We start from the raw sequence: 27,643 nt of genomic DNA on the forward strand, positions 1-27,643 counted from the left end.
GGCCTCAGCACTGTCACATGACAGTAATTTACTGCTTTTACCGACACCAGTCGTTTCTGTGTCAGCTGTGGAGGAAGGATCAGCAAGAATGCACTGGTTAGGTAAGTATAAGGGGGGTTAGGGTGGGGCATGCTTTGCAGGGACCTTGTCACTTTGCCCTGTTTGGGTAATGTGACAGTGTTTCTTTAACTACGGAGAAATTTGTAGCATGATGAAAAACTTACCTCAGCAGCTGTAATGTTCATTTATTTTATACGTCTATAATTATTGTCTAAGATGAGGAGCTACAATGCAGGCTTCACCTCAGGTTTTGTGGAGTGAAAGGACACAGGTTTGCAGGTCGAACCTTGCTTTAAGAATCAGGGGTTTAGAGTTTTATCCCACGATCTTTAAAATGGACCCAGCTATTTTTCAGGGACAAGTGTCTTCATTTTGTTGCACACATCAATATCTTGATTTACAGAAATTGTCTTAGTGAATAAAAGACAAGTATGAAATTCAGTATAGACCGTAGCATTTGTTGTAATTGTAAGCATTTTATTGATTTTTGTAAGAGAAAGAAATAACTTTTATCAACCAACAAGAGTAATTTAGAGACTGGTAATTGTAGTCAGGTGTAATTTTATTGATTCATTTATTTATTTATATTTTGCGGTTGCAAATAGTAAATACATATTTGCACATTGTATGTATAATGCAGATGTGCCTATCACAATGCATTGCACTGTTTAATTTTTGGTTTCCTTTAAAAATAACTTGATTAAATGGGCATTTAAAAGAATGTCTCATCTACTTGGTATTCAAAGCAACACTTAACCTGAACCAGAAAAGCAATCCATGTATAGTGCTGTCTCAGTCTCTGTACCTAATCAGCAAAGGGGATAGAGGTTCTTGTCTGCAGGTGGGGTGCCTTAGTAGTTACTCTTTACTTGAGTACAAATTTTCAGAGGGGTATATTCAGTTAATACTACCAAGTAAAAATGCAGATACACATGACTTTACTCATGTATATATTTATGGAACATACTGGTTTTAAAGCAATAACTAATTACTGTTGTTTAGATTCAAAGTAATGATAGAAGTGACTTGCTTTTCACTCCTGCTATAGTTTCCTAATATACAATCTGTTAAACATGCACCGCAGTACCAGTACTAGAAATCATTCCTATAAGCTGTACATTGTAGTATACCTGATTGTCTGAAAACTACCAATAGGAAAGTACAATATACCTGGTTGCTATGTGCTAATAGATAGTAGAAAAAGTGTACACGTAAACTGCAGAAGGAATAAAGGAATACATATATGTAACAAGTCTTAGGAAACCAATTGTAAAGCTTAATGCCAGGCTAAAGTTTTTCAGCTACAGTGCAGAAAGCTTAGACCTCTGCCAGGTTTTTTTTACTGTCTGTGCCCCCATCAGGTAGATTTTATTTTACTTTCTCTCCTGGTTTCTACACAGCAAGTGAAAGGAACCTCCTCAACTGGGACACATACAGCAAGAGAAACCTGGCAAGCGGTTGTAAACCTCTTACAGGAAAAATGAACAAAACAAGTCCTTCTTCCATATGTGCTTGCCTTAATCCAAAGCACAGAGAGTGATTTCTGTCTGATGTCTAGTTCCTCTGTGTCACTGTTTATAAAACTTCCTGACCCCAAAAAAATCACAGGAGGGGGCCTATAGCACACAGTCTGTGATTGGCAACCCCAGCTGTGCACTGTGACACTGTGTAGAAGGAGATAAATCCATTTCCTCCACTCAGCTCTTAAATTACACCTATCTACTCTCTCTGAGCTGTGCGGTGTGTGACATCAGATCCCTGCCCCCTGCTTCTGGAAGCTCAGACATAATGTGTACATTCTGGACTTTAAACAACTGTAGGGAAAGAGGGCTTTCAGATAAACATGTTCAACTTATGTAGGGGGCATCGCCTGGGGCTAGTCAATTCACTGGGTAAATACAAGGGTTTACAACCACTTTAATAAAGAAAGGTGATTTTATGATATTTTACTGTGTGCCCCCTTTTAATGCATTACCATCCTCTCCTAGTGGTCACACAGAAAGTAAATTAAAATGTCCCTAATGTGGACAAAGGCAACAATAAAAATCAAACTTTTCCCTTATCTATTGAAAGCTAATAACAAAAGTTTTGGTTGGAGTTGGGCTTCATTAAAAGTGCTTTTCAAATGTGTAAGTGGTGTTTTATGGTAACCAATACCTTTTTTGTTTGTTTGTTTGTTTGTTTTGAGTTGTTCAAATTTGAGATCTTTAGATGATTTTGTTAACAGGCATAATCATAAGAATAATTTATTCTTTTTTATTTAAACCTTGATACCTAATTACATGTTGCAAATTTTTATACAAACTGAGTTTTGAAATATAACTGCCTATAATTGACAAGGCAAAGAGTAAAAAATAGAGAGATTGCATAGGATTTTATACATAAAAAACATTTCAGTGTTGCAGTTCCTCACTTACACCTCAGAGCGCCGCTGTTTGACCAATAAGGAGAAGAATATAGAACTGGAGATCCACTGGTATTTTCATCATTCACACACTGTGTGCAGATCTGCATGAAGAGGCACAGCCATTTCTGGATTCTCTCTGAACAACTTACATGTTATATTATTTTCACAAAAATACATCCTTTTTTTCTCTGTGGATTACAAATGCTGAATATCCTAAAGTACATTTCTGGAAGATGCTAAACATGGATAAGATGAAGCAACATTCACAGATATACAAGGGAATAACATGGCAAGTAATATTTACCTTCTTATTTTCCTGGCTGTGTCATTCAGTCTCAGGTCAGATTCATTATTCCATTGCAGAAGAAATGAGAAAAGACTCTGTTATAGCAAATATTGCAAAAGATCTTGGATTAGATAATAAGCAGCTCTCATCAAGAAATCTTCAAATTATATCACATATATCAGATAAATACTTGTATGTGAATGTAGATAATGGAAATCTCTATGTGAAGGATAGGATAGATAGAGAGTCATTGTGTGGGGCAGCACCTACCTGCTTCCTAGCCTTTGATGCTGTGGTCGAAAATCCTTTTAATATTTATAAAGTGAAAATAGAAATTCAGGATATTAATGACAATCCTCCAGTTTTTTATCCTGAGACTTTCAATATAGAAACTATTGAACTAACATCACCAGGAACAAGGTTTGCATTACAGAATGCAGAAGATCTGGATATTGGTGTTAATTCAGTACAGACATATAAACTCAGTGACAATTTACATTTTACTCTAAGTGAGAAGATTAGCAGTGATGGATTTCAATCTCTTGAGCTTGTGTTAGAGAAATCACTGGATCATGAATTACAAAATGTTCATGAACTGATTTTAACAGCAATGGATGGAGGAAATCCTGTAAGATCTGGAACAGCTGTAATACAAATTATTGTTATTGATGTTAATGATAATTTTCCAATATTTTCTCAAAAGGTGTATAAAGTTAGTGTGAGTGAGAATAGTGCAGTAAATACCACTATAATCAATGTAAATGCAACTGACAGAGATGCTGGTACAAATGGGCAAATCACTTATTCCTTCAGTAAAACATCAGGAAATGTCCATCCTTCTGGTTTTTTTAGTATTCATCCCAAAAGTGGTGACATTAATATCAACCAAAAGATAGATTTTGAGGAGACAATGAATTATGAACTGTCTGTTCAAGCCAAGGATGGAGGAGGACATGTTTCCCATTGCAAGGTTTTGATAGAAGTGATAGATGAAAATGACAATGCTCCAGTGATATTCATCACTTCATTATTTTCCCCTATTCCTGAAAATTCAACATCTGGAAAAATGATAGCTCTAATCAGAGTCCATGATAAAGATTCTGGAAAAAGTGGAGAAGTAGAATGTAAGCTCTCAGAGGAAATGCCTTTTATTTTAGTTTTGTCTTCTAGCAGTGTATATACAATTGTGACAACGGGTCCTATGGATAGAGAGAAAGTGTCTAATTATAACATAACAATTGTAGCCACTGACAGAGGATCTCCTCCACTTTCCAGTCAGAAAACCATCAAACTGGAAATATCAGATGTTAATGATAATCCACCACTATTTATGCAATCTACTTATGTTGGTTATGTACCAGAAAACAATTTACCAGGATCCTCAATATACAGTATAAAAGCATATGATCCTGATATTGGAGACAATGCTAAAATTACTTATTCAATTTCCGGTAAAAATACAGAAGATCTTCATATGACTTCCTATGTATCTCTTAATATAGAGACTGGCGTTATCTATGCCCAGAGATCCTTTGATTATGAGCAACACAAGGAATTTATAATAGAAGTAACAGCTAAGGACAATGGACACCCATCTCTGAGCAGCAACACAACAATAACTATCAAAGTAATAGATCAAAATGATAATGCACCAAAACTCCTATACCCATCCCCAGATAGTGGAGCATTGGCGGGATTTGAGATGGTCCCTTTTGGTGCTGAACCTGGATCAATAATAGCGAAGGTGGTTGCAGTGGATGCAGACTCTGGACATAATGCTTGGCTCTCTTATCATGTTGTACAAGTAGCAGAGCCATTTTACTTCACCATTGATGAACATACTGGTGAAATTCGAACACAACGTGTTTTTCAAGAGAAGGATACACTGAATCACAAGGTTGTGGTGATGGTAAAGGACAATGGGATCCCATCGCTCTCTGCTACAGTTACCATCACTCTGGTTGTTGCAGATAATTTCCAACAATTAGTCCCTAAATTTGTCAGTCACTTCACAGAAGAAGATTCTCAATCCAATTTGCAGCTGTACTTGGTAATTGCCCTAGCAGTAATTTCCTTGCTATTTATTATAACAGTCATGTTGGCTGTTATATCTAAATGTAGGAAGTCTAAACCATTCCCATTATATGGGCCTGTCAGTTCAAATTTATATCCTCAAGTTGATCCCAGGATGCTGTCTCAATATACCAGTGGAACACTAACACTTCCCTACTCTTACAATGTTTGTGTGGCTTTGGATTCCGGAGAAAGTGATTTTACATACATGAAAACTAATCAAAATGTTCCTGTGGATAATCTGATTGATGCTGATGATTCAGGTCTTGGAAATGAAAGTTTAAAGGAGACTTTGCCAACCAGCAGTCAAAATCAGGTGAGATTTAAAAATTTGAAGCACTGTCTTTTTCCTTACATTTCATAACTCTCTAGAAAAATTAAAAAAAATCTATAGCTTTTCTCATTTGCCACATTTAGGTGATCTAACAGTTATCTAACAAAGTATTGTGGTATAAGAAAAATTTATTGTAAATAACAAGGTTTGGAAAAGTAAAGGTTTACTGAAAATTATGTGGGAAAGAGAGGCTTTCGAACAAAAGGCAACATTGAAAAAAATTGTGTGCATAGTTAATTCCCATTCTATTTCATCACAATTACCTGTTTATTCAGGCATGTCTAGTTTTGGGTTAACAATGCGATGTTATTCAATGCAAAAGTATAGTGCTCTAGTGTTGTTGGCACCCAAAGCTTCCATAGATAATTGAAGTATGATGGAGCGCAATGGAAGCTTTCTCCTGCTTAGGCAATGTGTCAGGGCCTCTTTAAGCACAGGAGAACTTAGGAACTGAAGGAAGGTTTACCACAGCGGCTGTAATGTTTAAAATTCTATGAGAATTCTATTGGTATTGACTAAGGTGAGGAACTACAGTGCAGGTCTCCCTTTTTGTGGAATACATTTTTTTCATTCTGTTATGCACTTTGATATGTTAATTTACTGATATTGTCTAAGCAAATTAAAGGCAGGTATTAAATGTGGTACAAACTGTAACACTTGATGTAGGTATTTTATATATTTTTGTAAGATACAGAAATACTTATTATTTATGTTGACCAGTAAAAGTGACTTCTAATTGTATTTAGGTGTAATTTAATTTTTTTCCTGTGGTTACAAATACTAAATAAAAATTAGCTTATGGTGCAATGCAATGAAAGCTCAATTAATCAAAATACACACCAACCAAGATTATTGAGTTAGGTATATTTAATAATAACTCTGGATACCCAGGATACTATGACTATTTAGATATGTGAAGGAAGTATGTGCGAAAAAAGTTATTATCCTGCTTTGAAAACACTTCAGATCTCAATGGGGAAAAATCTCATGCTGGATATCTATACTGATGTGGACTGGGTAATGTGTTAGGAATGAAGGGATGTTACATCATTTAAAGGAAATTAAAATCATCAACCTAAAGAGGACTGAATTCAAAGACACCTCAAAAATCAAAGTGAAATTATGCAGCAGGCTAGTCCATTTTGCTGAAACTTCATTGTAGCAACTCAAAATTGTACTCAGTAGTTTATATGCCCCCCCCCCCCCATGTGCTTGTATGCATGCCTGACAATGTCGGGACATGCTCTTAATGAGACAACGCATGGTATCCTGGGGTATTTCCTCCCAGATCTGGACCAGGGCATTACTGAGCTCCTGAACAGACTGAGCAGCATTGGATGGACAAAAACATAATTTCCCAGAGGTGTTCTATTGGATTTAGTTCAGGTGAGCGTGGGGGCCTAACGCTACCAGCAGTCACACTGACCCAAGACAAATGCAAAACTAGTAAAAAACAGTCAGAAAAGATGAGTAGGGAAACATATGTTAGTGGTCTTCACCCTTAAAACTATTCCTGTTTTGGAGGTCATCTCATTGTTGCCCATCTAATGCCCATCTAGTGGCAAGGAATGTTGTGTTTGTCACATCCTTTTTGGATAAGTCTACGGTGTTCACCTACCCATTTGCACATGGTGCGTGTCCTGCGTCCTACATATAGTAGGCTGTACACACACCTAAGGACATAAATAGCAAATTCAGTTGAGCATGTAATAAATTGTTTTATGTGAAAAACATTTCCTTTGCTATCAGAAATAGTAGAGCAACCATGCGGTACAAATTGACAGGTGAGACATCCTTTTTTTTCTACCTTGAAATACACCTGTCCTTTCATCAAAGTAGGATCTAATGTCAGAAGTGGGTCTATTTTTAGCAATTTGCTGGGGGCTAACATATTCTTTATAGTTCTTGCTCTCAGGAAGGTAACATGTGGTGCTGGCAGTAAAATAGGACTCAATTTCTGGTCTAATTTTAAAATATTAAAGTGTTTACGGATGGTTTTCACAGTCGATCTATATTGATCATTGTAAGTGGTAATAAATCTAACTGAATTTACATTACCATTACAAGACATGTCTTTTTTACTATTATTATTTTTGCATAGAACTGTCATCTGTACATTAAAGACATCCTTTATCAACTCCTTGGGGGTAGCCTTTGTCCAAAAACTTTTTGGACATTAGTGCCCCTTGCGAGATGTAATCATCAACCTTAAAACAATTCCTCCTTAGTCTGTTGAATTGACCACTGGGGATACTTAGTTTCCATACCGGGTGGTGACAACTGGAATAAAGAAGGAGGTAATAGTTGTCCCCAGTGGGTTTAACATGGTTTTGAGTGGTAATGGTGTGATTGTCATGAGACAAAACCAGGTCCAGAAAGACAAGCTCATTGGAATCCAAGACATGTGTGAAGGACAAGCCCATAGCGCTGGCATTACAATGGGCCACAAGGGAGGTGAACACAGCTGGGCCACCATACCAAATCAGCAGGATATCATCGATATACCTGCCATAGAAGATAATATGTCTAGCAAAGGGATTGTTGGCCCAGATGTGCTCATCCTCCCAGTAGCCCATAATTAGATTAGCATAGACCGGGGCAAAATTTGCACCCATTGCAGTGCCTTGGAGCTGTTGATAGAATTGGTCCAAGAAGGTGAAGTAGTTATGTGTTAGACAAAATCCACACTATCTACCAGGAAGTTGGCCTGTCTTGAGTTGATGTCTCTGTTTTTGGTTAAAAAATATTGTATGGCCCTAATACCTGTGTCATGAGGGATGGACGTATGTAAAGAGTAGACATCTAAACATGCCCACATATAGTTCTCATCCCAAAAGTATTCCTTAAGCATCTCAATGACATGGCCTGAGTCTCTGATGTAGGATGGTAGGTGGCACCTATGTCATGAGGGATGGACGTATATAAAGAGGAGACATCTAAAGATGCCCACATGTAGTTCTCATTCCTAGAATATTCCTTAAATATCTCAATAATGTGGCCTGAGTCCCTGATGTAGGATGGTAGGTGGCACACTATGGGTAGAAGGAAGTGATCAATATATATTGATAGGCCATTGATGAAGCTGTCACTGCTGGCCACTATGGATCTTCCGGGGGATTATCTAGAGATTTGTGAACCTTGGTGAGATGGTAGAACTATGGGGTGCTGCACAAAGGGGGAGCAGGAATGATCTTTATTTCTTGTCAAGCACCCCATACCTCCACGCCTTATCCACCAAGGTGTTGAGTTCTACCTGAAAAATGGGAAGGGGGGTCAGATGACTATAGTTTATATGTGTTTATGTCTGATAGAAGTCGATGTCCCTCTTGAATATAGTCCTTCCTATTTTGGACCACCAGTCTACCATCTTTGTCCACCTGCTTGACAATAATGTCTTTATTAAATGTCAAATCTTTCAGGGCTTGTTGTTCAAACTTTGTCATGATGCCATGGGTCTTATTGTTTGGAGCATCACGTAGTTTAACCAGGTCTCTATAAACTGTCTGATAATATGTCTCTATATAGGGTCCCTTAGAATGAACAGGATTAAAATTAGACTTAGGTTTGAAATTGGTACGTATACCGTCAGGATCTAGAAATAGGAACTTGATCATCAGGGTTACCTTCTGACCATAGCTATAGTAGAACCTGTAGGATGTTATCTTTTGGATGGATGGACTCGCAGTGAGTCGGTAACTCAGAATGGACTTCCTTAGTTTTATTACCATCAGCATAATGTATTTTAATGGTCAATGATCGTATAAATCGATTGAGGTCCTTAAAAAGAATGAACTTATTCGGTTTGGTAGAGGGGAAAAGCTCAAGCCTTTCATTAGTAGAGCCAGCTCGGCACCTGTACAAAGTGTGAGAATAAATTGTAAATCTCCCTAGTGCTCTCGACTATATTATGTCTATTTTTTCTTTATTGTTCAATCTCACGACGTCTACCCCCACGTCGACCTCGTCTATTTTTCTTTTTTTCTTTTTGGACTCCCTTTGGAGGATGCATTAAAAAAGAAATTGTGAATTGTCATTATGGCCAGATCTTACGGCTTTTAATTTAGGACGTGCTGCCTCTGATATGTAAGTATCCAAGTCATGAGATAGCGGAATGTACCTATTTTGTGTAGAGATGGGAAATCTAGGGGCAGTGGGATTTGTGGGCTCAGCAGAAGGTGGTAACCATACACAGCTAATGATTGGCGGGTCAGCTGGAATAGTCACAGTGACAGTAGGGGGATTATTGTCTCTATTCTGATTATTGGCTTGTACATTGGTGGAGGAAATAGTGAGTGTCAGGGGAGGCAGCATGTCATGCTGAACCTGGGACAGGGCTTCCTGGGGGATTGGATGCTGGGTGGGCTCAGTGGAAGCTGCCAATTGGCATCTATTCTGCTTCTCTTATTGTGTTTATTTTTGGATTTATTTCTGACTTTACTGTTTTTATACGTGTGTGTACTTTTTTTGAGGCCCTATTTGTCACCTAATCCATTATTATGGGTAGGATGTCTCCAGTCAAATACTTGACCTTTCTTGTAGTCTATGAAATCATCCTCCAGTTTTTTTTTACTTTTTTGTCAACCAGAGAATCTTTGTTTTTTTTATCAGTACCCTCTAATACTTTTTACCTTTTAGAATAACATGAAGAGTTATATTTATATACCACTTCTTCTTTGTCATGCACCCTTTGTTGTGCTATTACTAGTTTTCTTTCTCTCTGTTTAATTATGGGTCTCATCCATGGGAGCGCCAGAGGGACCCAGCTTGGCTCCCGTACGTCCGTGGCTCTGTGCGAGCAGCTGCATGCCTGCACAAAAGGGCGGTTTTTGCTCAACTTTGCTACACCGGTTCAAGTGACCATCAACCCTCTTACATCTGGACCCACCGGCCTGGTACTGTATTGGCTTTTATTGACTAAAGGTTTAATGGAATTGTGTGCAATAAACTGTATTGAGACTTTCCATTGGCCCTTATCATTTACAAGGAAATAGTGGTCACCATCCCCCCAGATAGCGATGTCCTTTTGGTTGCCTATCTATATTAGTACCTCCATATACTAACTGTGATGGCTGCACTGGGTGGGCCCTACCATAGGGACAGTGCAAATCCAAACAGGGCTTAGCGCTTGGGACACCTTGCTGTAGTATATACAAATAACCCACTCCAAAATAAGAAATTACTTCTGATTAAAGATTTTACATGGTGGGCTTGGGACACAATGCCTCACCTACTTGGTGTTCAAAGCAACACCTAACCTGAACCAGAAAAGCAATCCATGTGAAGTGCTGTCTCTGTATCTCACCAGCAAAGGTGGGTAGGTGGGGTGCCACAGGCCTAACTTTACAGTACAAGTTTGTACTTTTAAGTACAAATCATTGGTAATGAATATGCTGCCCAGAAAAATGCAACTGAACATGGCTCTACTCAGAAGCATGTATGAAACTTGTGGGATAAAGTGTTAAAAAGTATAAAAAAGTGTAAAGCGTAACTGCATCATGAATGTACTCGGGCATACATGTAACAAGGCTTAGGTTTGTCAGACTTAAGAAAAAAGAAACAGATTTTAAAACCTAACTCAAGCCAAACTCTTTTTAACAGATAGAGTCTAGAACCTCTGCCAGATTTTTATTACTGACTGCATCCCCTTAAGGTAGACCTTAACTAAATAATGTGATTTTTTTAAAAGAAGAATAGAAATACATTAACATCCCTTCCTAGTGACCACACAGGAAGTGAAGGAAAATGCCCTCAATGGGGACAAAGACAGCAATAAATATCCGACTTTATCCAATACTAATAAAAACTAACAAAAAAGTTTTGTTTAGAGTTGAGCTTCAATAAAAAATGCTTTTGTAATATATTGGTAATATGCTACAGTTACCTTTCTCTGTTACATGGCATTAGAATTGAATTGCTTGCAATTCTGCCCTTTAGATGATTCCTATAGAGGCATAAACATGCAATGATTGTATGCACACTACATTGTATAATTTTTTTTATTGAAAATGTAATAACTTAATATAGAATAAATTATAAGTGCCTGTAATTAACATTGTACCAATGCAAACACTAAAAAAGCATACAGTAGATTGAATGGTATTTCAGTGTTGTAGTTCCTCACTTACACCTCAGAGCGCCGCTGTTTGACCAATAAGAAAAAGAATACAGAACTAGAGATCCACTAGTATTCTCATCATTTACACACACTGCAGATCTGCATGAAGAGGCACAGCCATTTTCTGGATTCTCTCTGAAGAGGTTACATATTTTTATTATTTTTATTATTTTAAGTACATACATTCTTCCCTCTGGAATACAAATGCTAAATATTCTAAATGGACACTTTTGGAAGCTGCTGAACATGGATGAGATAAAGCACCATTCACCGACATACAAAGGGATAACATGGCAAGTAATATTTCCCTTCTTATTTTCCTGGCTGTGTCATTCAGTCTCTGGCCAGATGCATTATTCCATTGTAGAAGAAATGAGAAAAGACACTGTTATAGCAAATATTGCAAAAGACATTGGATTAGATTTTAAACAGCTCTCATCAAGGAAGCTGCAAATTGTATCACATATATCAGAGAAATATTTTTATGTGAATGTAGATAATGGAAACCTCTATGTGAAGGACAGGATAGATAGAGAGACACTGTGTGGGGCAGAAGCTACCTGTGTCCTAACCTTTGATGCTGTGGTTGAAAATCCAATTAATGTTTTTAAAGTGAAAATAGAAATTCAGGATATTAATGACAATTCTCCAGTGTTTTATCCTGAGACTTTCAATATAGAAACTATTGAACTAACATCACCTGGAACAAGGTTTACTTTACAAAATGCAGAAGATCTGGATATTGGTATTAATTCAGTGCAGACATATAAACTCAGTGGCAATTCACATTTTACACTAAGTCAGAAAATTAACAGTGATGGATTTCAATCTCTTGAGCTTGTATTAGAGAAATCACTGGATCAAGAATTACAAAATGTTCATGAACTGATCTTAACAGCCTTGGATGGAGGAAATCCTGTGAGATCTGGAACAGCATTAATACAAATCATTGTTACTGATGTTAATGATAATTTCCCAATATTTTCTCATAAGGTGTACAAAGTTAGTGTGAATGAGAATACTCCAGTAAATACCACTATAATCAATGTAAATGCAACTGACAGAGATGCTGGCACAAATGGGCATATCACTTACTCCTTCAGCAAAACATCAGGAAATGTCCATCCTTCTGGCCTTTTTAGTATTGAACCAAAAGGTGGTGATATTAAAATAAACAGAAAGTTAGATTTTGAAGAGATAAGGAACTATGAACTGTCTGTTCAAGCTAAGGATGGAGGAGGACTTGTTTCCCATTGTAAGGTATTATTAAATGTGATAGATGAGAATGACAATGCTCCAGAGATATCCATCAAATCCTTATCATCACCCATTCCTGAGGATTCTTCACTTGGAACGGTAATAGCGCTAATCAGAGTCCATGATAAAGATTCAGGAGAAAATGGAGAAGTGGACTGTAAGCTCACAGGGGAAATTCCTTTTAATTTACTTTTGTCATCTAACAGTTTTTATACCATTGTGACCACAAGTTCTATGGATCGAGAGAAAGTGTCCAATTATAATATATCAATTCTTGCTACTGACAAAGGATCTCCTCCACTTTCCAGTCATAAAACCATCAAACTGGAAATATCAGATGTTAATGATAACCCCCCATTGTTTATGAAATCAACTTATGTTGCTTATCTGTCAGAGAACAATTTACCAGGAGTTTCAATATACAGTATACAGACATCTGATGATGATACTGGAGACAATGCTAAAATTATTTATTCTATTTCTAACAAAAACACAGAAAATGTTCCTATGTCTTCCTATTTTTCTATTAATATAGAGACTGGAGTTATCTATGCCCAGAGATCATTCGATTATGAGCAGCACCAGGAGTTTGTTATAGAAGTAACAGCTAGGGACAATGGACACCCATCTCTCAGCAGCAACACAACATTAATTATCAAAGTAATTGATCAGAATGATAATGTACCAAAACTCCTCTACCCATCCCCAGAGAGTGGAGGATCAGCTGGGTTTGAGATGGTTCATTTTGGTGCTGAGTCTGGATCATTAATAACAAAGGTGGTTGCAGTGGATGCAGACTCTGGACATAATGCTTGGCTTTCCTATCATTTTGTACAAATATCTGAACCATCCTACTTTACCATTGATGAACATACAGGTGAAATTAGAACACAGCATGTTTTTCAAGAGAAGGATACGCTGAATCACAAGGTTGTGGTGATAGTAAAGGACAATGGGATCCCATCTCTCTCTGCTACAGTTACAATCACTCTTGTTGTTGCAGATAACTTCCAACAAGTAGTTCCTAAATTTGTCAATCACTTCACTGAAGAAGATTCTCAATCCAATCTGCAGCTTTACTTGGTAATTGCCTTAGCTGTAATATCTTTACTATTTATTATAACAGTCATGTTGGCTGTTATATCTAAATGTAGGAAGTCTAAACCATTCCCATTATATGGGCCGGTCAGTTCAAATTTATATCCTCAAGTTGATCCCAGGATGCTGTCTCAATACACCTGTGGAACACTAACACTTCCCTACTCTTACAACGTTTGTGTGGCTTTGGATTCCGGAGAAGGTGACTTTACATACACGAAAACGAATCAAAATGTCCCTGTGGATAATCTAATTGATGCTGAGGATCCAGGTCTTGAAAATGAAAGTTTAAAGGAGGCTTTGCCAACCAGCAGTCAAATCCAGGTAAACCAGCTGTACACTTAAGAGATACTTTTTCCAATTTATGTAAGATGTAATTCTTTAAAAAAAAAAAAAAAAAAAAACAATCATGAAAGGTTGCCTTTGTTTAACTCCTAAAATTCTTGTTGCCTAGCTGTGATGCCAAACTTCTTTCTTCAGTGTTTCTAAAGTCCACTAACTTCCTTCAGAAAATAAAACCGGAAAACAAACTCCAGGTCTGTACTTTTTGTTTTTAGAAGGAGTTTACCAGTGGCAGCTTATGGGTTTTATTTAAAGTTTCATCAGATTTGATGAAACAGACTACAGCTGTTTAAATCATTTTAAGAAATAAAATGATGACATATTATTTTAAATTGTGTGCATTTACAATTATTTTTCCCATTCATCCTTTATTCTACTGTGTACCGCCTTTCGAAATCTGTGTACCCTGGTGAACCCATGAAATATTTATCTAATCTATAACTCACAGTGTGTTAGTGTGATTAGTCAGCTGTAGATATAATGATAAATACTGTAAAAATAAATAGTAATATACAGTATACCTGAGAAACCTGGACATGTTTTTTTTTTTTTTGGGGGGGGGGGGGGGGGGGGTTGTGACACAAGTGCACAATACAGTTGTTAACCACTTTACCACCGCAGGATTTTGCTGTCTTACGTCCAGGCCACTTTTTGCGATTCGGCACTGTGCGACTTTAACTGACAATTGCGCGGTCATGCAACACCGTACCCAAACGAAATTTACGCCCTTTTTTCCCACAAACAGATCTGTCTTTTGTTGGTATTTGATCACCTGTGCGATTTTCATTTTTTGCGACATTAATTAAAAAAAGCGACAATTTTGAAAAAATAACAATATTTTTCTACTTTGACAGTTAAAAAATATCCAATATATTCAATTGTTGTCATATATTTAGGCCAAAATGCATTTAGCTACATGTCTTTGACAAAAACATTCTCAATGAGCGTATTTTTAACCGCTTTATGATCGGAAGGTTTTACCCCATTCCTGACCAGGCCATATTTTGCGATTCGGCACTGCGTTACTTTAACGGACAATTGCGTGGTCATGCAACGCTGTACCCAAAAACTTTTTGCGCTATAAACAAAAAAAGAGCGACAATTTTGAAAAAATAACAATATTTTTCACATTTTTTTATATGAAATTCCCCCCCAAAAAAATGTAAAAATCAAAATTTTTTATCATTTTAGGCCAATTTTGTTTTCTGCTACATATTTTTGGTAAAAAAAATTGCCACTGAGAGAGGGGAATGTCTGGTGACATAGGTCTACGTCGACAGATGATAACGAGCCACTTCGCCGCAGTACAGTCAACTCAGTGGCAACACTAGCTTTTGCTTTGGTGTTCAAAAACAAGACTAACATTTGCATTGGCTGTGCAAAACGCTAACTATGCATTAGTGGTTTGTTCAAACCTCTAACCTAGCATTGGGGTTTAGTGCAAAATTCAATTCACATTAGGGTTTAGTGTAAAATTCATTTCACATTGGGGTTTAGTGTAAAACGCTAAATTTGTATAATAGCATTTAGTAATTGCATTGGTGTTAGGTGATTGTATTAGTGTTCAGTTTATTAAAGCATCATTATCCATGTCATAAAAAGTACCTGAGAATAATGATTTGCTCCACCCATTTGTCAGTGGTGCCTTACAATGGTGGTGTCAGATGCTGGAATTTAAATGGTACAGTCAGTCTAACGTCAATCCAGCCATCAGTACTCAGTGTTGGAATTCAAAACCCTGTTAGGAAGGCAGAGATCTATTGCACTGGTAGCCTGCTGGGGGGGACAATGAAGTCACAATTGGGTGAATATAACTCTGCTGAAAGAGTGGCCTGTGGCTGAAGCACCAAGACCTCTTGCAGGATAGGCCTTCACAGAACCTTTGAACTACTAATAAAATAGAAATTATGCCATTTTCTCCCATTTGTTGGGAAAAAAACAGACATAGAAAAGACAACACCTAAATTATTAGTCCACTATTACAAACAGTACCATAGTGACATTCTTTTGTTAGTAGTGATCATAATTGCTATGATACTATTAGATCCATTTTCTTGACTACTTTTAGTATTAGGTAAATTATACAGCATTTTTGGTCTCATTATGAGAACATCAAACATTTTAAAAATACATGTCACAGAAGTGACACCCTCTGAGAAGAATGCAGCAATTAGCATGATTTGGCAAGTTTCTATGCTTAACTGTATGCAATCCTGACATTTTAACTAACATATATTGAATTACATTATGTTTTATATGCAGGTAATTGTGTGAAGAGACTTGTGTACTTAAGACAGTATATCAATAATAGCAAGAGTCCAGTCTCAAATGGTCAGCAGGTCTATTCTGTGTGCACAAACTTTGAAAAAAACTCTTTTCCCACGCTATATTCACATATAACAGGGGCATAATCTAAACCTGCGCAGTGACTCCTCTTCTACAAACATACCTAACCATGAAAACTTCTGTAGTAATAAAAGGTTTCAGCATCTAAGCTCTGCATAGGGCTACACCGTGGTTAAGGATGGTCTCAGCAGTGGTGCTTTAATGTCTGTAGTTGATGGGTAAAAGCAAGAGTAAATGGAGAGGTGTTGGTGGCTAGATCCCTTCTTATAGGAACCAATACTTCAGATCTCTGTCTGTGATTCATAACACACAAGTCAAACTATTTTTTTGTATTCTGTTTTATGTGTTTATGCTAATTATTTAGGCTAAAGGCCAACTCCAAATAATTTTTTTTATTTGGAGCACTGAATAGTACTTGTCTTTTTGTATTGCTCTCTCTATGGCTATTGCGAATATTTTTCCTCACTTCTAGTCCCAATGGTAGATAAGACAGGTGTCAATGGGAAATCTTGGATATGGGGACTCATACAGCAAGAAAAACACTTTTTAGATAAATAGCAACGATTAAAATTTTTATCAGGTTTTTGTTGCTGTCTGTTTTCTTGTTCCCTTGATACTCTTTCCCTTCATCTCCTGTTCTAATGTCACAGGATCAGGACGTGATGTTAAATCTGTACAGTTGAGGCACATTTAGCAGCTAAAACCTGATATTCTAACCTTTCTCTACTTGGCCCTAAGCAAAACAAAAGTTTGATCCAGGGATTTGCTTTATATTTAGTACAGGCTGCACTAGTTACTGGTGAAATTATGGGCTCTGCTTGAAATATTCCTGTTGAATGTCATATCTCCACATGGAATACTAATACTTTACCAGTTCTAATGTCCCTTACATTTACCATTACAAATGGCATATGTATCTATTAATCATGTGTCGTTTAAAAATATTTTTTAAACAGTTTATCTGTAGGTAAATGCAACTTTTAGATTTTTAGCATTTATTTGATCATTTTCTTATTTCCTACCATCTAGTGTATTATTTGCAGGAGCCATATGGCTAGAGCTAAGTTCAAAGCACAAACATTATATGCAAATCTATACATTTATGACTTTTTTGTAAGTATGCTGCATAATAATTTTTCTTGTAGACAATTTTTCTTTTTTTTTTAATAACCTATTGAATTGCTATTTTTGTTATTCAACTGTCTTCACTTTGGAAACATAACAGAAACAGTTACATACATAGTAAAAAGTATACAAAAGTTTAGACCAAAGAAATGCTGAAACAAGTGCCAGACCAAAAACAGATAAAAGAGTCCAAGATAACTTTAATTGTTGATAAATAAGTCATATAAAGACAACCAACATGATTTGGCGGCAACACTACTCCCCCTTCATCTGGGCTATATTAGAACTGGTATCAAGCTGCTGAGCAGCATCAGACAGTGCAAAAAACTTTTACTTTTTCAAAGTACAAGTTATAGTCTTGTGTTCCTTTCTGTATTTCTATGGTTTCAGATACTGTCAGGAAGCCTCGCTGTGTGTGAGTCACCTCAGAAGATCTATTCAGCTTGTTTGAAGTTTTCTGCACATAAAAGTTTGAAAGTTCTCAGTGCCACTTTAACCACTTCCGCTCCGAAAGGTTTTACCCCCTTAATGACCAGGCCATCTTTTGCGATTCAGCACTGCGTTACTTTAAGGAAAAATTGAACAATCGTGTCACATTGTACCCAAATACAATTGATGTCCTTTTTTTCCCCACAAATAGAGCTTTCTTTTGGTGGTATTTGATCACCTCTGTGTTTTCTGCCATAAAACATTCCCTATAACAAATTTGTAAAAATTTAATTTTTTTTAGTTTAGGCCAATTTGTATTCTGCTACATAAATTTGGTAAAAAAATCACAAAAAGCGTATTTTAATTGGTTTGCGCAAAAGTTATAGCATTTAAAAACTACTGGATAGATTTTTGGACATTTTATTAATTTTTTTGTTTTTATTAGTAATGGCGGCGATCAGCATTTTTTTAGTGGGACTGTGACATTAAGGCGGACAGATCGGACCCCTAACTGACATTTTTGACACTTCTTGGGCACCAGTGACATTAATACAGTAATCAGTGCTAAATATTATGCACTGTTACTGTATGCAAGACACTAGCAGGGAAGAGGTTAATACGGGGGGTGATAAAAGGGGTTAATGTATGCCTAAATATGCTTGCTCACTGTGGGGGGGGGGGGGGGGGGTTCTATGACAGGCACAGAGAGATCGCAGTTTCAGCTTAGCTAAAACTTCTGATCTCTCCCTGCTTGTCTGACAGAAGACTTGCCTACTTTGTTACAGGTCTTCTGTCAGTTTCTCTGATGATTGCGGGAGGCCTGTGGCTGCGGCTCGCCTCCCGCTGTATCTAAACACAGTAGTACTACGTGGTTTTGCGCAGCCGAGCCACCCTGCCGCAGTAATACTATGGTGGGCGGTCGGCAAGAGGTTAAATATGTTGTTCTGGAATACAAAAGTTTAGGTCACAACATTGGATTGTTCAGAATGTACACAGTGATTGCCAATGTTTAAAGCTGAACTACAGGCAGTGATAAATAACGCAAATGAATGCAGTGTTATAGTCATTAATACATAATGAAATGTTTAAATGTAAAATGGTTAAGTACCTAAATTTGACTAGGTATCCTCTTTCTGCTGTCTCTGTACAGCAGACCTAATACTAGCAAAAGATAAAGCAGTCAGTCATGTAAGCTGTGGTGCCCATGTGACAAGAAATAGCAAGCTGATAGGTGGAATTATTGTGTGTGACTCTGGGTGTGGTTGTCATCATCCTTATTAATAATATCTAGAAAACCACAATTGCTCTTTATAAGACTTTGAAGGCAACTTCTAACCAAAAAATAAGATTATGATAATAACATTTATTTTTTCGATTTAAAGGGTTTAAAAGCTTCAAACATTTTAATTCAAGAAAATCAATGTTATTATTTGAATCTTATTTTTTGGCTACAAGTTGCCTTCAAAGTCCTATTAAAATAAATTGTGGTTTTCCAGAGCTGATAGGTGGAGAGAGCTTAGGGACAGAAATATGAGTTTATCAGTCTGCTGCTTCTCTTTTCAATGCCCATTCACAGGCTGAGGGTAAGACAAGACCTACAAGCATTACTTAAACACAGTACAGACAACAAGCAGGTCTTCTGCCCTGACAGAGAGGACCATGCTGTGTGACAAAACTGTGTAAATCTCAGGATTGAGTTAACAAAATAAAACAAATCCTAATACAGATAAACCAGTCTCCTTTATATATTCTATTTGTATATTTAGCAGTTTGTTCTACTTAAGATGAGAAAAATACCTTATAATGTGCAGTATTATGGGGTTCTTTTCTTTATTATAATGAAATAATATAAATCAATAAAATCGCCTTTTCTGGTAATGTATTTGTTAATACATTAAATAACATATTGATATATTTAATACAACCAGCTACAGAGATTATTTTAAAACAAGTAATTTACAGTATGGTATCCAGACCATATATTTTATTATTATTATTGTTATTTTACAATAAACTACTTCTAAGTATCACAGTACATGCTGTTACAAAATAACATCATTGGATGCAAGGGAAAAATTTTCAGCACTGCAGTTCCTTAGTTTTACCTCAGAGCGCCGCTGTTTGACCAATAAGGAGAAGAATATAGAACTAGAGATCCACTGATACATTCATCACTTACACACACACACACTGAAGATCTGCAAGAAGAGGCACAGCCATTTCTGGATTCTCTCTACACATATCACTGGAGAAATGCTCTTCTTTCAGAAACAATGAAATGTATCTCTATATGAAGATTTCCATCTTGGATTACAAATACTAATCATCCAGGCAATCTCTTTTTGGAAGAAATTGGGCAATTGGAATGGCTGGGCTGAGATTCTGTTCACAGGCATATAAAGGAATCAGATGGCAAGTAGTATTTTCTGTCTTATGTGGTTGGCTGTGTCATTCAGTCTCTGGTCAGATTCATTATTCCATTGTAGAAGAAATGAGAAAAGACTCTCTTATAGCAAATATTGCAAAAGACCTGGGATTAAATATTAATCAGCTCTCCTCCAGAAAATTGAGGATTGAGTCACGCATGTCAGAGAAATATTTTTTCATGGATCTAGACAATGGAAATCTTTATATGAAGGACAGGATAGATAGAGAGACACTATGTGGGACAGTAGCTACCTGCTTTCTAACCTTTGATGCTGTGGTTGAAAATCCCTTAAATGTTTTCAGAGTTAAAATAGAAATTCAGGATATAAATGATAATTCTCCAGTGTTTTTTCACAAATCTTTTACAATAGAAATGATAGAATCTACTACACTGGGTACAAAATTTGCTTTACAGAATGCAGAAGATCCTGATATTGGTAATAATTCAGTACAGACCTACAAGCTTAGTGCTAATCAGCATTTTACACTGAATGAAAACATTAATCCAGATGGAAGTAAATCTCCAGAACTTGTGTTAGAGAAAGCTTTAGATCGAGAGACACAAAATATTCATGAATTAATATTAACAGCATTTGATGGTGGGAATCCTATGAGGTCTGGCACTGCAGTAATAAGGATTCTTGTTACAGATGCTAATGATAATTTCCCTACATTTACTCAGCAGGTATATAAAGTCAGTGTAAGTGAAAATATTTCAGTCAATACTTCTATAATAACAGTAAATGCAGTTGATATTGATGAAGGTGTTAATGGAAACATCACATATTCTTTTCGCAAAACATCAGGGCATGTCCATCACTCAGGCATTTTTATTATTCATCCATTAATCGGTGAAATTAAAATAATCAAAAAGTTGGATTATGAAGTAACAAATAGTTATGAACTGTCTGTTCAAGCAAAGGATGGAGGTGGTCTTGTTTCATACAGTAAGATACTAATTGATGTGATAGATGAGAATGATAATGCTCCTGAAATAGCCATCACTTCGTTATCTTCTCCTATTCTTGAGAACTCTTCTCCTGGAACCATGATAGCTCTGATCAGAGTCCATGATAATGATATGGGTAAAAATGGAGAAATTGACTGTAAACTTTTAGAGGACATACCATTCAATTTGATATTGTCTTCTGAGAGTTACTACAGTATAGTTTCTGTAGGTTCGATAGATAGAGAAGAGATATCTAGTTATAACATCACAATTGTAGCTACTGATAAAGGATCTCCCCCTCTTTCAAGCAGAAGAACCATCGCATTGGAGATATCAGATGTTAATGACAATCCCCCTTTGTTTAGGAAATCTACTTATGTTGCTTATGTACCAGAGAACAATTTACCAGGAGCCTCAATATACAGCATACAAGCTTCAGATCCTGATACTGGAGATAATGCTAAAATATTGTATTCTGTATCTGGAGCAAATGAGAAAGATCTACCAGTGTCTTCATATTTTTCCATCAATATGGAGACTGGAGTTCTGTATGCACAACGATCATTTGATTATGAGCAGCACAAGGAGTTCCAAATACATATAACTGCTAGAGATAATGGAACCCCATCACTGAGCAGCAATTCAAAATTAATTATAAAAATAGTGGATCTGAATGACAATGCACCAAAAATATTATATCCATCTTCAGAAAGTGGAGGAGCAACTATATTTGAAATGGTCCCCTTCGCCTCTGAGCCTGGTTCTTTAATAACAAAGGTGGTTGCAGTGGATTCAGACTCTGGACATAACGCTTGGCTCTCTTATCATTTCTTACAATTGTCAGACATTTCTTACTTTATTATTAATGAGCACACCGGTGAAATAAGGACATCACGTGTCTTACAAGAGAAAGATGTGCTGAAGCACAAAGTTGTGGCAATAGTGAAAGACAATGGAGAACCCTCGCTCTCTGCTACCATCACTTTAAACTTTGTCATTACAGATAATTTCCAGCAAGCAATTCCTAAATTTGTTGATCAACATACTGATGAAGATCAACAGGCCAACTTACAGTTGTACTTAGTAATCACTCTAGTCATCATTTCCTCGCTGTTCATTATAACTGTTATCTTGACTATTATATCTAAATGCAAAAAGACCAAACCATTCCCAGTGTTTGATCCATTAAGTTCAACTTTATATCCTCAAGTTGACCCCAGAGTGCTATCTCAGTATTCAAGTGGAACTCTTAGTCTTCCCTACTCTTACAATGTTTGTGTGGCTTTGGATTCTGCGGAAGGTGATTTTACATACATGAAACCCAATCAAAATGTTCCTGTGGACAATCTTATTGATGCTGATGATTCAGGGCTTGGAAATGAAAGTTTAAAGGAAGGTTTGCCAACAAGCAATATGGCACCGGTGAGTTTTTCCGAATGTAATAATTTCCCAGCTACTTTGATTGGAAAGATCTAATGCTACTTTACTATTATGAAACTGAGCATTATAGTACATATGGCTTAATTTCATATTTTGCAGTACAGCTGGTACATGCTGGATAATAAGTTATCATATCTTGCAGTGATGGTATCCTTGGTTTACCTTCTACTGTGGACACTGTATGGCAATTGTATATTCTTTGCATGGATTTCCTATGGGCACACAAGCTTTTCATGCACCCCAGGAAGTGCAGTATTTAACCCCGCTGCCTGTGGCCTGTCAAAGTCTGGCAGACTGAAATCTCATCATGCTTAGAGCATGAGTCATAAAGCAGGCAGATCCGGAATAGCCTTGGCCCTACTGGGTGCATAGGAAGAGCAGAGGGAACTGCACTACTGCTTTGTGACATCACACATAAATTCCGCTTAGCTTACAGCTATGCACTCTGCCCATAAATCTGTGGAACAGATTGTGGCCTGCAACAACCCATGCCACAGGCTTAATGCTGCACTGGAATAGTATTCAGATGACATGCTCTATACTGTGGCTAAGAAGGCAAGTATACAGAGGTCATGTACTGCAAGGGTAAAGGGAATGTTCATACTGAATATGGCCCCTAAGTTTCAGAGCCATGGCAGAATATTCAACCGATATAACTTACAGGAACCTACACAGCAGGCTCCTCCTCTGTCCTACAGATCTCTACACTGTGCATATCCTGCTGAGAGACCAAACAACAATTTGCCGGTATGCTGTCTGAAAATGATCATGATTGCCACTTAATTGCTTGCATATCGTCACAATTGTTTGTTTGCTACCCTATAGTCCCAATTGGCTATTTGTTGCCTGCATATTGTCTTGGTTGTGCATTTGTTAACTAGATATTGCCGCAATCATCTGTTTTTTGCCTGATTATTGTAAATGTTGTCATTTTGTTTTCTGCATATTGTAATAGTTGACTGATTATTGCCTGGACATTGTGTACAATTGCCCATCTGGGACCCATGTATTGTCAGGATAGCCATTTATGTGTTGCGTATAGTCTACTAGGCTACCTGCCTTATTGTTTATTTATATATATATATTTTTTTTTACTTTAAAACTTCAGGAATCATCTTTTATGGATTGTTACATTGCCACATATTTATTTCCTTGGGACCTTTTCATTTATGACAAAAAGGTCATTGCCACCACATTTTATACAGACTTTCCCTTCTCAAGAGCACTCTGCAGTGGATCACTTTTCAGAGGGCAGTTGACAGAGATTGAGGAGATGTTGTGTAGCCCATTTACCATCTTCACGTTTTACAATACTTGCTTTGCAGTGGGCCTTATAACATTTCCCTCGGTGTTATGAGCTTCTGGGCAGTTTCCCCTGACCCTTACTTTTTGTTTTATGTGTTGTGAGGTCCTTGCTGTTTAATAGGTTAATCACTATAATTTGATCCCCTGTAGGCCTGTCACTATCAAAGCATGCTATTATTATACTTGTGTTTTGTCACAGTGCATTACGTGCTCCGCTATTTATTTTGATTACTATGTGTGCTGCTATTACAGTCTTGCAGTCTTTTAATTAACATGAATTACACAGTCAGAATTATTTACAGTATCCATTTTTGTGCATTTTAATGTTTCAGCATTTATTTATTTCATGATTACTACTGAAAATAATTTTGAAGTATAGAGGAATGGGGGGAGTTAAAAAATAATCAACCCTGGGTGTCAACCGTACTAGTTATGAAACTTCAATAGAGTAGTGAGTAAAGTCATGTCAGGGTCTCCCTTGCACTAGAAACCAGAAGGGAATACTATGCCCTGCCAGTAGGTGACAATAGAGAGTAAGTCACTGGGGCTAAGCCCAAAAGTATTCTCTGGTCGCTAGAGCAGATTATGACATAAACTTGCATTATTACATAGTTTCATAGTGGTTGAGGTTGAATAAAGACAATAGTCCATCCAGTTCAACCTGTGTGTGTGGACATAATCACCTCCCATACCCCTGAATGTTTTGATCCTTGAGATGTACATCCAAGAGTCTCAAGATTAATTTTAGGCTCCATTTACAGCTGAGTTTAGCAAGTTACTTGCATTTTTGCAGCTTTTTACAATCCCTTTATAAGCGCTTTTCAAGCGTTTTAGAAGCATATTACCAGTGTTCTACAATTTAAGACATTTTTATTTGACTAATAGAAAGCACTAGGGGGAGGAGAGGGAGAGGAAATTAGGGGTTAAGAGCTGCTGTTTGGGCAGAAAACGAGCGACAAAACACTTGTAAAACTCTCAAGTCAGGCGTTTCTATTGAAGTCTATCAGACCAAAAATGCCTATAATCTGCCAAAGAGAAGCTCATGTACTTTTTTGAGCAACGTGTGTTTTGCTTCAGGTGACAGAATGCTCAGATGTGAACAGGGGCTATTGAAATGACTGGGATTTGGCTTGTTGAGCATTTTAGAGCTACAAGCTTCAAGCAAAAATCACTCAGGTGTAAATGGGGCCTTAAAAGCTGTGTATGGAATAGGAAATTGAATGTTCAACAAATGACATCTTTGTATTGGTTCCCTGTATGACAATGTCATAGAAACATTGCAAGTGTTTGTTGGCTCTGGAGAGTGTGTGCTTTTGTATTCAGGTAGGACCCACATGTAGATATTTTCATTTAGTAGGGGTTAACCTAAAATTAGCAGATTTTATCACATTGTAAAGTGTGGACAGCTCAAGGATCTTCCTGGTGTACTGTATGTTAAAGATAGGTTTTCAGTATATGCTCAATGAATGTTAAAAATATAGTGGAAGGCTACAGATGAAAACCTTTCCTATCTGTTTTAGATCATTTTTAATTTAATTTGCCAATCTGTATAATTTGTTTTCTGTCTGTGTCATTAAGGTTCTGGTCAGCAATCAGATTTCAGTTCTAATTTATTTTAGTTAAAAATAAAATACAAATCGTTCTGGTTTCTGCAAGCAACAGAAACTGTTCTATCATACAGTTACAATACAATTACCCTCCTGGCATATAGTCAAAACTGTCCAACACTAATGATGCTTTATATATTTTCCCATAGGAGGTACAGTCAGACATTGTTTTCAATGTTATTATCTGAATATCCAATAACTGGTATAATAATATTGAAATACAAAAACATATTATTCATTTATCAATATACTCATTATTAATATGTAATTAAGAAGAAAAACAAATAAAAAAAAAAAAAGGTCTCTTGTATATGTCCGATGCTAAGCTTTATTAGAGAGATAACAATTGTTGTTTTACCATACAGAAGACTTACGTTATGTTGACTGGGGAGTCTGTTTTTTTTTTTTTGCTTTACATTTTTTATTGCATTTTAGGTCAACATAACCAAACATAACAAAGATAAGGTTGTACAGAGCTATGCATGTACAATCAAAGTGGAAGGATTTACAAGGCGCTTTATACATGGCTGATGAAAAAGTAATCGACAGAGAGCATGATAGTACAAGATAGATTGTAACAATAATACAAGGTGTTATCTTGTAAGAGCCAGTTGTGGGGCCATGCAAAAGTTAAACAAAAGAAGTATTTGGAAAAGGATATCATATCCACTTAACTTACTGTGAATACCAATCAACCCATGGTTTCCAAAGCTTATCAAAATGAACGTATGAGAGTGATCTGATAGCAAGAAGATTTTCACACTGGTAGTTTATGTTGACTTGGGCCAGAAGTTCCGAGGGGTACACAGTAAAATTACTTTTCCAGTGCCTGGCAATGACTAGCTTAGCTACTAGGAAGATATGAGAAACCACTATCCTAAATGTATTAGGGTATTTATCTATGCCTATGTGTAGAATTGCCAACGTAGGGTTCAGTTGTACCAATATGTCTGTAATTTCCACAATAATTTGGAAAATCTTGTGCCAATAGTTAGTGTGGTTCCTACACTCCCATAAATATAAAGAATTGTACCTGGGTGGCCACATTCTCTCCAACAAAGGGAAGATTGATAGGGGATATTTTGCCAGCTGGAACATAGTTCTTTACCACCTGGCCACTATCTTCTGGGTTAACTACCAATGATTAATGCAAAAGCGAAAAGCTAGGGTCCATTGCTGAGGTGAAAATTAAATTAAATCCGATTCCCACACTATCATGGGGGGAATGATGTTTTTGTTGCAAAGTATTATATAGTTAGGAAGTGCCCTTGTGCGATACCAGTGTTTTGAAATAGTAGTTCCAAACCCTTGAGTTAAGGTAAATCATTGGAGGAAGATATCTAGTCAAGAAGGCAGACAAGCGAATGTTTGTAAATTGGGGTCATTTTAGGAGATCATATTGTAATGTCAGCAAAGTGAGAGGTTTGAGTACAACATTTTCTAGTAGATCGTCTATCCAAGAAACACCTTTATCCACCCATTGTCTAACTGAAAACAGGGATCAAAAAAAATTCAGCACCCCAACTTGTAGTTTAATTGTAGTATGTTCTGGGTTTAGATGTGATTGACTGAGAATTGTTCTCAATTAATAGAAATAGAAGCCTGAGTGGTTAGGGGGAGGCAAAGAAATTGGTTCCCACGAGTCAGCTAGCAATAGAAGTCAAATTGGGAGTTTGTGAACAAGTAGCTTTTTTGTCTACTCAACGCAGTTTGGAACAGCCCAAAAAAACAGTGCCTAATTTGCGTTAACGGTGTGGCTGTTTGATAATCACTAAGACCCATACCCCAGACCTTCTATGCTGAATGATATGTCTGTGTGAGCAGTTTGCCCTTTTCCCTTGCCATAGGAACTGTTTAAGACACTTGGTAAAATCTGCTAAGTGGGAGGACTTGAACAGTATCGGGAGTGTACGAAATATGTACAAAATTTTTGGAAGAAGCAATCCTCCTTACCGAGGATATATACAACTTTGCCATGTGTGATAGATCTTGTTGAGTTAGGTTCAGGAGTGGTTTAATGTTGGCATCGGCTAGTTGAGATGT

General features: G+C 36.9%; 1 protein-coding gene across 12 annotated transcripts in view; it reads left to right on the top strand.

Moving 5' to 3' along the window:
* The window catches only part of LOC309553178 (protocadherin gamma-B2-like), a 374,843-nt gene that overhangs the window by 213,652 nt on the left and 133,548 nt on the right, over positions 1–27,643 (top strand). Inside the window, exon 1 of one of the 12 annotated variants that reach the window (XM_082254115.1) lies at positions 2,679–5,142. The exons of 10 other annotated variants lie outside the window; for them this stretch is intronic. In XM_082254115.1, the coding sequence (XP_082110241.1) occupies positions 2,701–5,142 (2,442 nt within the window). In that variant the 5' untranslated portion in view covers positions 2,679–2,700. Of the gene's footprint in view, positions 1–2,678; positions 5,143–20,306; positions 22,671–27,643 lie in introns of those variants that run through there. One more of the 12 variants, XM_082254113.1, reaches the window with a different exon arrangement.

The sequence above is a fragment of the Pelophylax lessonae genome, assembly GCF_965119305.1.
Source record: "Pelophylax lessonae genome assembly, chromosome: 4".
In the NCBI taxonomy this organism is placed as follows: Eukaryota; Metazoa; Chordata; class Amphibia; order Anura; family Ranidae; genus Pelophylax; species Pelophylax lessonae.